A 17,775-nucleotide genomic window follows, 5' to 3' on the forward strand; every position below is an offset into this window, starting at 1 on the left:
AGGTCATTAGTAAGGACCGGAAAAATTCGCATTATGCTGTAGATGTGAAATAGGTCCGAATTCTACCTCAAAATGGTGAAATTACTTAACAAACACCGTTTCATAGTGAATCATATTCAGGTGAATTATTTTATCAGAGATAGTTTAAAATAGCTTTATTTTTTGCATATACACTACTGGCCATTAAAATTGCTACACCACGAAGATGACATGCTACAGACGCGAAATTTAACCGACAGGAAGAAGATGCTGTGATATGCAAATGATTAGCTTTTCAGAGCATTCACACAAGGTGGTGACACCTACAAGGTGCTGACATGAGGAAAGTTTCCAACCAATTCCTCATACAAAAACAGCAGTTGACCGGCGTTGCCTGGTGAAACGTTGTTGTGATGCCTCGTGTAAGGAGGAGAAATGCGTACCATCACATTTCCGACTTTGATTAAGGTCAGATTGTAGCCTATCGCGATTGCGGTTTATCGTATCGCGACATTATTGCTCACGTTGGTCGAGATCCAATGACTGTTAGTAGAACATGGAATCGGTGGGTTCAGGAGGGTAATACGGAACGCCGTGCTGGATCCCAACGGCCTTGTATCACTAGCAGTTGAGATGACAAGCATCTTATCCGCATGGCTGATCGGGCAGCCACGTCTCGATCCCTGAGTCAACAGATGGGGACGTTTGCAAGACAACAGCCATCTGCACGAACAGTTCAACGACGTTTGCAGCAGTATGGACTATCAGCTCAGAGACCATGGCTGTGGTTACCCTTGACACTGCATCATAGACTTGAGTGCCTGCAGTGGTGTACTCAACGACGAACCTGGGTGCACAAATGGCTAAACATCATTTTTTGGGATGAATCCAGGTTCTGTTTACAGCATCATGATGGTTGTATCCGTGTTTGGTGACATCGCGGTGAACGCACATTGGAAGCATATATTCGTCATCGCCATACTGGCGTATCATCTGGCGTGATGGTATGGGGTGCCATTGGTTACACGTCTCGGTCACCTCTTGCTTGTATTGACAGCACTTTGAACAGTGGACATTACATTTCAGATGTGTTACGACCTGTGGCTCTACCCTTCATTCGATCCCTGCAAAACCCTACATTTCAGCAGGATAATGCACGACCGCATGTTGCGGGTCCTGTACGGGCCATTCTGGATACAGAAAATGATCGGCTGCTGCCCTGACCAGCACATTATTCAGATCTCTCATCAATTGAAAATGTCTGGTCAATGGTGGCCAAGAAACTGGCTCGTCACAATACGCCAGTCACTACCGCTGATGAACTGTGGTATCGTGTTGAAGCTGCATGGGCAGCTGTACCTGTACACGCCATCCAAGCTCTGTTTGACTCAATGACCAGGCGTATCAAGGCCGTTATTAAGGCCACAGGTGGTTGTTCTGGGTACTGATTTCTCAGGATCTATGTACTCAAACTGCGTGAAAATGTAATCACATGTCAGTTCTAGTATAATATACTTGTCCAGTGAATACCCGTTTATCATCTGCATTTCTTCTTGGTGTAGCAATTTTAATGGCCAGTAGTGTAAATATCGAAAACTTATCCAATTTCTACATCTACATCCATACTTCCTAAGCAACCTGGCGGTGTGTGGCGGAGGGTACCTTGAGTACCTCTATCGGTTCTCCCTTCTATTCCAGTCTCGTATAGTTCGTGGAAGGAAATATTGTTGGTATGCCTCTGTGTGGGCTCTAATCTCTCTGATTTTATCCTCATGGTCTCTTCATGAGATATACATAGGAGGGAGAAATATACTGCTTGATTCCTCAGTGAAGTTATGTTCTCGAAACTTCAACAAAAGCCCATACCGAGCTACTAAGCGTCTTTCTTGCAGAGTCTTCCACTGGAGTTTATCTATCATCTCCGTAATGCTTTTGCGATTACTAAATGATCCCGTAACGAAGTGCGCTGCTCTCCGTTGGATCTTCTCTACCTCTTCGATATTCCCTATCTGATACAGATCCCACACCAGTGAGCAGTATTCAAGCAGTGGACGAACAAGTTGTACTGTAACCAACTTCCTTTGTTTTTGGTCTACATTTCCTTAGGGTTCTTCCAATGAATCTGTCTGGCATCTGCTTTACCGACAATTAATTTTATATGGTCATTCCATTTTAAATCACTCCTAATGCCTACTCCCAGATAACTGCTGGAATTAACTGCTTCCAGTTGCTGGCCTGCTATATTGTAGCTAAATGATCAAGGATCTTTCTTTCTATGTAATCGCAGCACATTACTCTTATCTACATTGAGATTCAATTGCCATTCCCTGCACCATGCGTCAATTCATTGCAGATCCTCCTGCATTTCGGTTATTGGAATTGTACATCAAGTGACGAAGCCCAGTTTGGAAAGATAATGTGTGTAATGACCTGTTTGAAAAATAAAAAGTGCACAAATGCAATGATGTATCAGTGTGCACAATGCCCTAGTGCTATGTCAACTGTGGGTGTTTGAATGATGTATTTGAGATTAAAGCTGGGTAATACAGCATAGTACTTAGCCATGTGCCTATTATTTTATAACAAAGAAATGTGTGTATATATTTCTTAGCTCAAGTTCAAAAGTTGGAACATCACAGACACTTTTAATGTGGAAAATTAGGCGGTAGATGTTTTGAACTGTAACTGTGTCAAATACCACTCAAGTTTTGGCTGTAACTACATCGTTAACAATACAATACCAGCCTCAACAAGCAGTGGCATGGTAGCTGTTCCTGAATGCTTCATGTTGTGCATTACTCCTTATTTTGAAATGAGTAAAGTGGATAATCCTGATCCATCATGGATTTTGAATACATTCCTTACAACACCAGAAGAGATCAGTGATTCTTATGGCAATGTGTCAATTCTACTTTTACAGAACATTGGTGTAGGCTGCTGCCCTACAAAAGGGAGGTGGTGCTTATTTTCTCGCACTGCTCCTCACATTCCTGCAGATTCCTCGACTTGCACCGTAGGGTGGTGGGGTTTCGGGTTCCGCTGGATAGATCAAGAGTCCACTACACCCAACAGGTGGCTACACGGGTAGCAGGGGTTGTGTGGCATGGACTGTGCAGTTTTTTTAGGTTAGATGGCCTCGGGCAAGTACAGAAAGGGCAACAGCCTCAAAGTGTGCAGGTCAAAGTCAGGACATGTGGGGACCAAGCAGCACTCGGTATTGTAATTGTAAACTGTCGAAGCTGCGTTGGTAAAGTACCGGAACTTCAAGCGGTGATAGAAAGCACCGAAGCTGAAATCGTTATAGGTATGAAAAGCTGGCTGAAGCCAGAGATAAATTCTGCCAAAATTTTTACAACGGCACAGGTGGTGTTTAGAAAGGATAGATTGCATGCAACCGGTGGTGGCGTGTTGTCGCTGGTAGTAGTAGTTTATCCTGTAGTGAAATAGAAGCGGATAGTTTCTGTGAATTATTATGGGTGGAAGTTATACTCAACAACCGAGCTAGGTTAATAATTGGCTCCTTTTACTGACCTCCCGACTCGGCAGCATTAGTGGCAGAACAACTGAGAGAAAATCTGGAATACATTTCACATAAATTTCCGCAGCATGTTATAGTCTTAGGTGGAGATTTCAATTTACCAGATACAGACTGGGACACTCAGATGTTTAGGACGGGTGGTAGGGACAGAGCATCGAGTGACATTATACTGAGTGCACTATCCAAAAATTACCTCAAGCAATTAAACAGAGAATCGACTTGTGGAGATAACATCTTGGACCTACTGATAACAAACAGACCCAAACTTTTCAACTCTGTAAGCACAGAACAGGGAATCAGTGATCATAAGGCCGTTGCAGCATCCCTGAATATGGAAGTAAATAGGAATATAAAAAAAGGGAGGAAGGTTTATCTGTTTATCAAGAGTAATAGGAGGCAGATTTCAGATAAAAAAAAAAAGTTTCTGTTCCGTCACTGACAATGTTGAATGTTTATGGAAAAAGCTCAAGGCAATCATAAAATGCATTTTAGACAGGTACGTGCCGAGTAAAACTGTGAGGGACTGGAAAAACCCACCGTGGTTCAACAACAAAGTTAGGAAACTACTGCAAAAGTAAAGAGATCTTTACTGCAAGTTTAAACGCAGCTAAAACCTCTCAGGCAAACAGAAGCTAAACAATGTCAAAGTTAGCGTAAGGAGGGCTATGCATGAAGCGTTCAGTGAATTCGAAAGTAAAATTCTATGTACCGACTTGACAGAAAATCCTAGGAAGTTCTGGTCTTACGTTAAATCAGTAAGTGGATCAAATCAGCATATCCAGACACTCTGGGATGATGATGGCGTTAAAACAGCAGAAGACACGTGTAAAGCTGAAATACTAAACACCTTTTTCCAAAGATGTTTCACAGAGGAAGACCGCACTGCAGTTTCTTCTCTAAATCCTTGCACGAACAAAAAATGGCTGACATCGAAATAAGTGTCCAAGGAATAGAAAAGCAACTGAAATCACTCAACAGAGGAAAGTCCACTGGACCTGACGGGATACCAGTTCGATTCTACACAGAGTACACGAAAGAACTTGCCCCCTTCTAACAGCCATGTACCGCAAGTCTCTAGAGGAACGGAAGGTTCCAAATGATTGGAAAAGAGCACAGGTATTCCCAGTTTTCAAGAAGGGTCGCCGAGCAGATGCGCAAAACTATAGGCCTATATCTCTGACATCGATCTGTGGTAGAATTTTAGAACATGTTTTTTGCTCGCGTATCGTGTCATTTCTGGAAACCCAGAATCTACTCTGTAGGAATCAACAAGGATTCCGGAAACAGCGATTGTGTGAGACCCAACTCACTTTATTTGTTCATGAGACCCAGAAAATATTAGATACAGGCTCCCAGGTAGATGCCATTTTCCTTGACTTCCGGAAGGCATTCGATACAGTTCTGCACTGTCGCCTGATAAACAAAGTCAGAGCCTACGTAATATCAAACCAGCTGTGTGACTGGATTGAAAAGTTTTTAGCAAACAGAACACAGCATGTTGTTCTCAATGGAGAGACGTCTACAGACGTTGAAGTAACCTCTGGTATGCCACAGGGGAATGTTATGGGATCATTGCTTTTCACAATATATGTAAATGACCTAGTAGATAGTGTCGGAATTTCCATGTGGCTTTTCACGGATGATGCTGTAGTATACAGAGAAGTTGCAGCATTAGAAAATTGCAGCGAAATGCAGGAAGATCTGCAGCGGATAGGCACTTGGTGCGGGGTGTGTCAACTTACCTTTAACATAGACAAATGTAATGTATTGCGAATACATAGAAAGAAGGATCCTTTATTGTATGATTATATGATAGCGGGACAAACACTGGTAGCAGTTGCTTCTGTAATATCTTGGAGTATGCATACGGAACGATTTGAAGTGGACTGATCATATAAAATTAATTGTTGGTAAGACGGGTGCCAGGCTGAGATTCGTTGGGAGAGTCCTTAGAACATGTAGTCCATCAACAAAGGAGGTGGCTTACAAAACACTCGTTTGATCTATACTTGAGTATTGCTCATCAGTGTGGGATCCATACCAGGTCAGGTTGACATAGGAGATAGAGAAGAACCAAACAAGAGCGGTGCGTTTCGTCCCAGGGTTATTTGGTAAGTGTGATAGCTTTACGGAGATGTTTAGCAACCTCAAGTGGCAGACTCTGCAAGAGAGGCGCTCTGCATTGTGGTGTAGCTTGCTGTCCAGGTTTCGAGAGGGTGCGTTTGTGGATGAGATAGCGAATATATTTCTTCTCGCTACTTATACCTCCCGAGGAAATCACGAATGTAAAATTAGAGAGATTTGAGCACACACGGAGGCTTTCAGACAGTCGCTCTTCCCGCGAACCATACGCATGGAACAGGAAAGGGAGGTAATGACAGTGGCACATACAGTGCCCTCCGCCACACACCACCGGGTGGCTTGCGGAGTATAAATGTAGATGTAGATTTATGGGGGTCAAAATTATAATTTGTTTATGCTTGTGGCTATATAGTGCCCGTATTCTGCACTAAGGCAGTTGGAAAACAAAATCTGTCATGTTTTTCGATTGTGCCGAAATTCTTTCTGTATTGGTATAATAGAGTTACTTTTGGTCCCACTGCCATGGCAACTGCCTTGTCAAATCTGTCAGCAGCATTGCCAAGCATGGGTCATGTGGCTATGAATGCCCACAAAATATTGAAATTTAATGTTTGGCAGATTTTTTAATCATTGAAATGGGCGGGAAAAGACAAGTAATGTCCAGAAACACATCAAATGGAGACACATTCAGTTCACTGATGGGGAAAATGCCGCTGCTTTTTCACAGAACAATCATTTTCTGAAAGCTTAAATACAGAAAAATAGAAGAAAATAAAGGCCATTTCGGAAAAAGTGCTGTTGAAGTTTTTGCAAAAGCAAACATTCCAGTTAAAAAAGATTCCGATCAGCTCCTAAAAAACAGTCAGTTTCACAGAAATAAGGCTTTGTTTGCCTTCACTAACATAGCGTGACAACCTTTTAAATTTTGTGCATCTAATCATTTACAACCAAGGAAATAGGTACAAATTTTAACACAAATAGAAGCAAATTTTGCCAAAGTAGTTGCTGCATTTTCCGGTCACTAGTCATTAGTTTCCATCCAGGTTTGAATGTTCAGTTTGTAGTAATTGACAGGAAGTCATTGAGTGAAACAGAAGTATAATCTAGGGTTCGCTAAGGAACTGTTACAGGCCCTCTGCTGTCCTTACTCTACGTAAACAATGTAGAAGATTATCTGAGCAGTCCTCTTATATTGCTGGCAGATGATGCTATTATTTGTGGTCTAATAAATCTGTCAGAAGGTCAATACAAACAACAAAATAATTTGCACAAGATAGCTGCATGAGGCAAAAAGGGGCAATTCCAAACAAATAAAAAGCAGAGGTTGAAAATACTGCTTCAGTTGTAAATTTCTTTATTTTCACACAACCTGTTTTGGACTGGTATAAGCCCATCCCCAGGAGTTCTGCGCTCATAGGCAGCACACCGCACCTGGTACACGCAGCGCTCGGGGACCACAGCACAGCTACGACACCTGAGGATGGGCTTATAACAGTCCAAAACAGGTTTTGTGAAAATAAAGAAATTTACAACTGAAGCAGTATTTTCAACCTCTGCTATAATGCTCAGTTGCGAATGTTCTTCCAACAGGATTGTTACAGTTAAAAAGGTTGAGGTCCTCCACTGGAGTACTAGAAAAGTTCTGTTAAATATCACTTACACAGTAGGTCATACGAATTTAAGGGATGTTGATTCAACTAAATACGTTGGAATTACAATTACAAATAATTTTAGATTCTAACTATTGCACAGAAAATGTTGTGGGGGAAGGTGAACTGGAGACTGTGTTTTATTGGCAGAACACTTAGGTCAGTCAGCTTTAGATACTATCTACACTACACTTCTCCATCCTCTACTCGAGTATTGCTGTGCTGTATGGGATCCTTACCATATAGGATTGACAGAGGACATTAAAAAGATTCAGAAAAGGGCAGTTCATTTTGTAGTACTGCGAAATAGGGAAGAGTGTGTCACGGATATGATAAGCGAGTAGGTGTGGCAGTCATTAAAACAAAGGTATTTTTTGTTGTGGCAAGATCTTTTCACGAAATTTCAATCACTAGCATTCTCGTCCGAATGTGAAAATATTTTGTTGCACCATCTACATAGGGAGAATTTTGTATCATGAAAAAATAAGAGAAAAGAGAGCTCACACAGCAAGATTAAGTGTTAAGCGTAAAGTAGTCCTGTGAACACACTGCCAGACACTAATGGGTTATTTGCAGAGTAGTCATGTACATGTAATTATGGACATGATTATTCCTTTCAAACTTTTCTGTATGATCTACAACAAATTCTATGAGAAAAATATATATAATGTAGCTGCACTTGCTGTTTACAAAATGGTCATGTTCCTTTGACACCTGTTAGTTCAGTGAAGCTTTTATTTTTGAAACGTGTGTCTGAAGAGCATTTTTTATTGTAATAAAATAGGCAATATCTATATTAACTTGTTGATTAGCTTGTTCCATGGCATGCTCATACAAAAAGTGCTGAACTTTTGTCATTCAGTAAGCAGATTCTTACCTACCAGTAGGAGATTCGTAGAAGAGATTGGGAAAACAGTTAGAAAATAGGAATGTCATATGTCTTCTAAAAAGGTTTGTAACAATATTATGAGAAGGAAAGTTGCTTCTCACTATATAGTGGAGATGCCGAGTCACAGATAGGCACAACAAAAAGACTTCAGTTGCCTGAGTCTGCAGTCATGTGTGATAGTTGCATTTGCATGAGTGTATTTGTGTGTCTATTGTTGACAAAGGCCCATGTCCGAAAGCTTTAATTGTGAGATCTTTCTGTTGTGCCTATCTGTGACTCAGCATCTCCAGTATATGGATTTTCCATTGTTTGATTCTAAAAAGGTTTCGTTTTTGTGATATGCTCCTAGCTCTTCTCATTACACAGGTTTCTGGAGAGAGAGAGAAAAAATATACAAAAATCAGGAAAAATGTTTTCACTCGTTTGTTGTGTTCCTTTTCCTAGTTTCCCCAATCAGTGCTATGATTGCATGTTCAGTTGTATAGGGAAAATCTAACATCACTGTGTGAATAAATTTTTCTTTTATTGCAGCCCAGCAAGTATTCTGGCATTCATCAGCACACATTCTTGGTGAAGCAATGGAGAGGATATATGGAGGCTGTTTATGCTATGGGCCTCCCATTGAGAATGGATTTTACTACGATATGTTTCTGGAGGACAGACAGGTAGCAGAAACACTCTCAGTTTATGACACTGAAGGAATTTAATTAGCTGATGGCTGCTGGAAGAAATTCGTTATGTTACTACTCCTCTTGTATGCTTTACCCATTTATTAATAGTTCTCATATAATGTAGGTTACAGCATACATTCAGTTTTCTTCTATGACAGTCAGTGCTGCGGAACATTTGGTTACTACACTGATTTTGGCTCCCTGTACATAGACAGCATTGGAATAGTAGTTACTGCTCTCTGTAACACAGAATTTGGGTGGATTGAGGTTGCATAGGCATTGGGCTTCTGTTATAAAATCATGTATTAACAACATAAGTATTTTCACACAAACACAATGACATCAGTAGAATATTAGGCAATGAATAAGGAATCAGTAATATTCTGATCAGAGCTAATACTTATATAAACATGGGTATAACACAATAATAAAATAAGTATAAATTTCGCTCAGCAACACAATACTTAAAATTTGTTTCAGCCAGTGCGGAATACAAGCAGGCACCAGCCAAGAACAACAGAACATAAAGCAGAATATTCACACTCTCCAACCATAACATACTCCAATTGGGCAGTAGTATAAACACAGCATGAATAAAACCACAACAGTATCTATCTATATTACCACAGACCTCCACTAGCAACTTAATACTGTTACATACAACAGGCTTACCAAGGCTACCTAGTCTGTGGACAACAACAGCAATATGAAATTCAGGAAAATTATAGCTACCTACAAAAGTAGAACTTGTTCTCAGCATGATTACAACTTCACTGTGCACAATATCTGCTGTACAAATAATCTCAGTCTAATAAGTTGTCCACCAAATGCTGCAGGGCACAAAAGCACACTCCCAGTGCTCCGTATATTACAGCAATAAGAAAACCGTTCTCTCTGTAACTGGTTGTGGTTGTCATCTTGTGGCCACCAGGTAAAGACAGGTCCACCCTCCAGGTAGGCAATGTCCACAACAGCTTGGCCATGCCCTGCTTCCACTGCACAGGCTGCCCAGCTCATCAGCGTGCCATGTTCCAGCTGAAATTCTATTTCGGTGGCTAACCACCAATCAACTGCTCTCCACTCCGCTTCTTCGCTAGAGCAAGAGCGTAGAGCAATTGCATCAAAGCCTGTGCATAGAACGAGCCCTGTGGTGGAGAGTGCCATCCAAAATCTGCCAAACTTAGCCCCAGCAGCGTGAAGTCCAAAAGTGCCACTTTGCATGGCACATCTCTGTCTTGACTTTGTTATGTTTTTATGAGTGTATATGACATCATTCCTGCGTAGTCACCCTTTTTTCGTGAAGTATGTAACAGTGCACAGTTTATCCGTGTCTGGCGCTATTTAAATGATCCAAGGAGTCATTTCTCTCTGCACTTTATGTTGTGTGGGAAGTCATTCATATGAACTGAGCTTCTGTGCTGAAAATTGTTTTTGGTAACTCTTTGCAACAAGTAATTGTTATTATTATTATTATTATTATTATTATTATTATTATACATTATAGATAGTATTTGTAACAATAAACACAGCAAAGGAATTCACTATGCTGGATTTCATATGTTACCTGTAGTCAGATATTTTCCAAGCATCTTGGACTGCATGATGCATCAGCAGATAATATGTGTAGATGCAATCTGTAGCCTTCTTCTGTCGTTTCAGGCCCTAGGATTTTTCTGATGATTTTTATTTCCAATTTCGTGATTTTTCTAGTGCACCATTCTAATCTATGACCAAGGATTGTGATGCCTATAAAGGTTTCTGTCTTGGTGACACTGTTGTAATGTCTCACTTTTACATTACAATGATTTGTTGTGGGTGTTTCCAGTCTTACAGTATTCACAAAAGAACTGCTTCAAATAGTGATAGTATTAGCTATGGGATTTAGAATTATTGTGAATACTTTACATATGTTAAGCATCAAAACCAATCCTTAAACTAATTGGACACAAAAAAGGAGCATAAGACCATCTAATTGCTTAAAGAATCACCTCTACACAGTCTAATAAATATACCTGTATGACTGCTAAGTGAACTGGGAAGAAAGGTTAAGATTTGAATGACTGATAACAATTTACCACGATATATGCTGACAAAGGTGGAAACTCTAAACCAACATCATAATTTTGCTTCACAGAGGATGAATTGTAAACTTGACAAATCAACAAAATTGGTCAGCTAAGAAAATTTTCTGTTTTGTAATTGAAATAATGTTTTTGGGTCTAACACTTCTTGTATGTAATGCAATGGATACAAGAAAGCATGTAGATACATGGATATAATTTATTTAATCTATGTGTAACAACTTTGAATTGCCTTGTGGAGTGGGCCGAACAAGGATGTCATGTCTCCTTATCTGTCAGACCAGGCAGTCTGGTTGTCTAGGGGAACAAGGAACAAAACTTATAAGAAGCTGAATAAGCAGGAGTAATTTGTCTGTTTCCAGTGAGGATTGGCAGTTTTGTTTGACAGAAGAGTTAATTTCTATTGTTGCAAATATCACACAGATGTGCTTGTTCTTTCCCTTTTGTCTCTTTAATCATAAAGATTTCACAAAGTTTTGTTGACTATCACTGAAATGAGGAAACATGTGGTACTCAGTATTTACATGATTTAATTCAAAACATAGCACAGATCTCAGTGTGTCATCAGCTTTCATATATGGCACAGTACAATACAGTAAAAATTTACATCTAAACTGTATGAACTCAAATAAAAATATTAACAAATATTACTACACATTAGAGCAACTGTTGCTACGTGTGCATGAAAAAAATCTTCAGTCTCGTATTCAGTGAAAAAAAATTCTCTGTGTGGTACTTGATAATGAACATTTGATAATCTAGGGATGAAATTTTTGATAAAAGAGAATCATCTATCAATCTAGAAGCAACTTTAGCAAGCTTGACAAACTCTTTAAAGAAAGAATAAAGCTGAAACTAGTCTCCAGAAATCAAAAGGTACTATCAACAGGAGAAAGGAAGACAGAGGGATGAGGAAAAGAAGGGGAAAGGCTAAAGGTGTCAAAGGATAGAAAAGTCACTCTAAGTACTGGATAAGGAAAGGGACAGTGTGTAGGAAATAATGTGGATATCTTGTAATTGCACCACTGAGTTTCAGAAGACTCTTATTAGTGCTGTAGAAGTTTCAGGACTACTGTTTGGTTGGACAGTTCATGTGCTTTCAGAAGACTTGGCTGTACTGGGTGCCAACTGTATGTATCTGTCATGCCTTTGGTATGCTTGAATTTTGTGGACAATAAAGGAGTGTCTACCTTAACACAAAGGTATTCAATTTCATGAGTACTGTAATTAAATCAAGTGTGGCTCACAGCTTAATGAAAACCCTACAATTTGATGTTGGGTTTGCGACATGACTGTTAATGATGCCACTTATTTATTAAAGCAGCTATCCATTACGTATCAAGAATCTGAGTGAACTCAATAGTAAAATACTGAAGTGGGGGAGAAGGAAGAGATCATGAGAAATAAACAAATTATGAAACATAGTAAAAACAAAATAACTGACAAAGGCATGCGGAAAAGGAAATGGAACTAGTAGTGAAACAGCAGGAACACCATCATCAAGATCACCCCATAATCAAAAACGTAGGTGAATATTAATACCATGAGACATAAAATGTGATGTTAACAAAACTGTCTTTGATTTCTTCCAGCGCAGAAGGTATTGAGGTTCCAGAACCTTTGGAAGTTTAGACACACTGCCAATTCTAGGATTTCAAAACAGGTGACCCATGAAAATGCTAATGTAGGAGTGATCCTTTTTTGTTTCTTGGACTGTATTCTGATCCGTTTGTTACTTGGGATCTAAAATAAGGCTGATCAAAGTGATAAAAAAACAATCACAATTTGGATGCACAATTAGAAGTACAGGGTAAGGAAATGCTCTGCCAACATTTCAGTGTGAATTCGATGTACTTGAGGAGAGTGATGTGACAAAAATAGACATCAGGAAAGTGTTTGGTAAAAGTGGGACAGGAGCTGATTTCAGATTGTACAATGACGAGTTTGGTGTCTCGTGAGGTGGTGTTTGGACAGTGGGTTACAGTGATGCTTACTCAAGGTAAAAATGCATTCTGTGAGGGATTTTCACCTGATAACAATAGCTTGATTAGCTTAACTTTAATTTACAATATCATCTCATCAGTTCAGTTCACTTTCTGATCTTACCTAGTAATAGTAATATGGGACTGGAATCTTTACTGTCAGTCCATAATTATTCCCACATTGTTTGTACATTTGTGTGTCTCATAATGCAGAGTATGAAACTCGCTTCACTTCCCTTCAGTTTTGTGTGTCATTTATCATTTCCATCTTTTATTGTGCTTTCTGGATGGGATTTCCGAGCCAAGAGATCAAACTAAATTATAAGTCAAAAGTGCCAGACGAATTGGAGATCTAGAGACAAATCACGAAATTGAAAAATGGTGGAAGAACATGGTGATGGTACTTCACCACTATTATTCAATGTATTATTAGACAAACACAGCCCAAGTTTGTGTTCTTTCTGGTGGAAGTGATACATTGTGTGAGAGAAGAAATTCTTTCTCATTTTCCTTTGTGGTTAAGTAAATAGCAAAAGGGATTTAATTTAGTAATATAAAGGCTGCCATCATAGATCATAATCAACTTCCTGTAAACATAGTCAATAAATGTAATTACGGTTTCAAAACTAGTCAGTCTTTCTGCTTGGATAATTCTCGTATATTAACAATGAAGAGAAATGGTTTTCTGTAATGTTAGAATGAATGAAAGCATAAATTTTTGCTGTGATTTGCACTGATTTCATGGCTAAACTCAGCAAGGTTATCTGGTGGTGCATTGCTTGTGTGAGTGATGGTTTTCCTACATGCAGTTTGTTGTTTGTGCAGACAAGAAATAGTGTATGAAAGTAAGTAATTCCACTTTGTGAATTGTATCCATGGTAAATAAGAGCTGGAGACCCTGTTGAAAGCGACAAACTACTGGGAGTGAATCCTTCCAGTAACTTATTACAGTTACATTACTATTTCCCTTTTTTAGATGGATGTTTGCTAATACCCACAATTATTTATAATCAGTTTTTGTGGTACCTTGGATACCAAATTCATTTATTTTTTCTAACTATTTTTGTCAAATTGACAAATATAATCTTACTTTATTAAAATATGCATGGTTTCATATTTTTAGGTGTCTAATTTGGATTTCCCAGTGGTGGAAGGTCTTGTTAAGACCATTATAAAGGAGAAGCAAAACTTTGAACGACTTGAGGTCAAGAAAGAAGATTTACTAAAAATGTTTGAGGTATAGTTGATTTATTTGGTATCTAATATTACATAACTAATTCTCTTTAACCTGCTTTTAGATAAAATAGTAAAAACATGGGAAAGCAAATAAAAAACAAAGGCACAAAGGGTATAAGCATGGGCCAAGGAAAGAACAAATTTGAAGTGAAATGTTTAGCCTTTGCGGATGATATGGCATTGATACCGAACAGACACATCAGTTATGCTTGATCTGTTACACTAAATTGCTGAAAAGACTGCACTAAAAATATCCTATGAAAAAACTGAGTATATAGAACACAAACATAATACAGAAAAGTTTACGAAAACAAAGTATGGAAAAATTAAGAGGGTTGATAAATTCTAATACCTGGGGGAGTGGATCTAAGCCAGTGGACTGGATAACACAACAAACAAAGAATAAAAAAGTTAGAATTTGCATATAAATTAACACAAAACTACTACAATAAGAAATCAGTATCCATACAAACGAATATTAGACATTATAATTCAGTTATTAGGATACAAGCAACATATGGATCAGAGTGCCTAACATTGAATAAGAAAGGCAAATTAAGAGAACTATAAAAAAAGAAGGAGAAAAATACTAAGAAAAATTCTAGCTCTTGAGAAAAACAATGAAAATAGGTGGATTAAAAGGAGAAATGAAGATTTATACAAAAATACAGAAAGATCACTGATAGACGGCTAAAATTTTATGGACATTTAAAAAGAATGGAAGAAACACGGATTACAAAGAAAATTTTTTAATTACTTTAGTAAGCTGAAAAAAACTGTAGGATGAATAGAAGCAGTAAAGAAAGATGCCAACAAAATAGGTGTTACAGAAGAAATAATACGTGACAGGAATCACTTCAGGCTACTGATAGAAAACTCAAACTGTGAAGAAGATGAGCCAAAACCTCGACCCAAGAGAGTGTGGACAGATGAGCAGAGACGAGCAGTTTGAGAGAAAATGAAGATGTACTGGGAAGAAAGGAAGAAAAAGAAATGCCATAAGTCTTAAATTGTATGCGGTCCATAGCTGGGGAAATTCATAAAGAAATTTAAAAAAATAAATAACTAATTAGGAATGTTCCGAAAGAAATGAGACAGCAGTGATGCTGCAGATATGTGTTCTACTTCAAAATATGTTCAGGATGTAAAAGTGATTTCAAAATATAACCCATTTGAGTTGGATGTATCTTCATTCTATCTGCACACTTGGGGGGTGGGGAGGGGGGGGGGGGAGATCAACCTGCAGAGGAACTTCTCTGTTTTAGCATTCTGCTAGAGTATATTAACACATCTGTTGTAAATTACTCTTCCAGTATCAATTAGTTGAATGAGCAAGTTGAAATTTATCACAGTGTGAGGACAGATTTTGAAGCCATAAAATAGTTGCACACCAAAAGAAAGAAGAAGAAAGGTTCCTTAGTAATTGGTAAGTCTTATTTCTTTTTTGCCATGCTATATGTGTATTGTATTCATATCTTTCCCAAATAAACAATACTCTAAGAATAGGAAAGTAATAAGTGAAGAATCATGCACAATTTGTCAGATGAAATCACGTTGAGCTATAGGCATGTAAGCAAAAGAAGTGCACTCATCTGTGACATGCATGTATAGTCTCCTTAAAGTTAGCTGTTTATTGCATAAAATTTGCTTTAAATACAATCATACTGTTTTCAGTAGATCATGTGACTGATCATTAATTGAAAACACGTCTCAGGTTCTACATAATTACATCCACTTAGACGCTCCAAGTGCCTGTGTTGTGGACAACTGTCAGACCAGTTGATTTGTGTATGTCTGCCAGCGGCATGGCATCGGTTGTTAACATATGGAACACGCATTGCAGATGTTGCAGAGCTATAATTCCGTTCCCACTGTCCTGGGGGACTTTGTAAATCACATCAGCTGGATACCAAATGTTTTCCTTAAATCACTTCCTTTGCCCCTAACTCTCCAACAAAGAATGCGCTCCTTTCCATTTCTTTTGTTGTCGAGGAAAGGAAAAGAGTTAGGAGTTCAATATTTTGTTTAACAAGAGCCCCCACCCCCTTCTCAGTTTACCGCCTCAACTGAAAGATAACATTGACATTAAAATAGCTCCTTATTGGTAAAATATCTCCTATTTTGCAGTGAAATGTAAAAGGATTCAGGATCAATGTGGAGGAAAATACCCCAAGCACAAGATAATTATTTGCACCCCTACCTACAGGATGCACATTTCAAAGATTATGATACCACTTTGGTAAGGGGTCACAGCCTCCACAGTGGAGCGACTGTTTGTATTAATGACTTATCCTACTCTTCGCTTCTGCTGACAAGTAAATAATCACAAAGTGTATGAGTAGGATAACAACATGTACTTCCTGATCCGTCTCCCCTTGAGGCAGTCAGTGTCCTCTTGGTACATTTTATTACCAGCCATATCTTCATTGTAAATATCTTAATGTACACAATGAGCCACATAGTTTCCTGTCACTTGCAGGTGGTGTTCAGCATAACACATGGATATAAAATCTATGTCTTCTAAACAGAAAACAACTCAGTTACAAGGCCATTTCTTGTCATTTGTTGTGTGCTGTCATTGACCATTGCTGATACCTCTATCTTTAGGGACTGTTTCCCATCCCAAAGCCTAGAAGATGCCTAAAAATGGTATCCATTCCTCTTTCCTCTTTGACAAGGTTGATGGTTGAATAAACTTGAGTCCTTAAACTGGATATATTTAGCCACCAAAATTCATCATTTATTGAAATGCTAAGCACAGGCTGGAATTAACCTTGGTAACAAGTTTTTCATGGTGGTCGTTTTTGCAGCAGCTGAATATAAATTGCAGTAGTTAAAAAAAATGCTTTTTGCATGCTGCACATCAAGCTTTTTTATTTAAATTTTGCACCCAGGCTCATTTCACCTTAGTTACTAGCTTCTTCAGTCAGTGTCCTGAAATATTACTCGATTTTTTTTATTTGCACTTACAGGTTACAGCTTTAAAATCATTTACTAAAGTATTTGGTTTGCTGAATTATGTATAATAAAATAGTAAAGTACTTGCAGATTAGTGTCTAATTCATTATTTTACACTGTATTATTGCACTCTAGACACAGTAAGTGGCAATTTTGAAAACTGTAACCACAATTAAAACTGCAGACTTTCAACCAGTTTGTCACCTGAGAGGAAGCTGTTTGGCTTACAAATAATGAATTAGATGCTGATCTGTAAGTACTTTTCCATTTTATTGTAAAACTTTCAATTAACTGTTTTAAATGTATAATCTCTATGTGCAAACTATGTAACCTATATGTGCAAACAAAAAAATCGTATGATATATCAAAACATTCACTGAAGATGCCTTGTAATTGAGGTGAAATGTGTCAGGGTGCATAAGTTAAAAAAGCTTAATGTGCAGCATGCAAATGCATTTTTATTTTGAACTATTACAGTTTATAAACTTGGTAATTTTAGATAAATAGTTGAAATCTGTATCCATTTGACCACATTGACCATTCAACTGTAACACTACAATGTCCGCACAGAGGATCACACTTCAGAGCAGTTTGTTTGTGAAGGACTTCATCAGTTTTACTCTTCTTCTAATCTTGCAATCACATGTCATGCAGTCGATAGTTGATGGAATGGAGAGTGGACACAAAAATCCATATTTTAAATAGTTGTC

At 38.4% G+C, this 17,775-nt stretch overlaps 1 protein-coding gene across 5 annotated transcripts in view; it reads left to right on the forward strand.

Moving 5' to 3' along the window:
- Positions 1-17,775, forward strand: part of LOC126259333 (threonine--tRNA ligase 1, cytoplasmic) — a 177,152-nt gene that overhangs the window by 76,802 nt on the left and 82,575 nt on the right. For all 5 annotated transcript variants that reach the window (XM_049956036.1, XM_049956032.1, XM_049956035.1 and 2 more), the window contains 2 exons: positions 8,669-8,802; positions 13,995-14,108. In XM_049956036.1, the coding sequence (XP_049811993.1) occupies positions 8,669-8,802; positions 13,995-14,108 (248 nt within the window). The remainder of the gene's footprint in view (positions 1-8,668; positions 8,803-13,994; positions 14,109-17,775) is intronic.

Source organism: Schistocerca nitens, chromosome 5 (assembly GCF_023898315.1).
Source record: "Schistocerca nitens isolate TAMUIC-IGC-003100 chromosome 5, iqSchNite1.1, whole genome shotgun sequence".
NCBI classification, from domain to species: Eukaryota; Metazoa; Arthropoda; class Insecta; order Orthoptera; family Acrididae; genus Schistocerca; species Schistocerca nitens.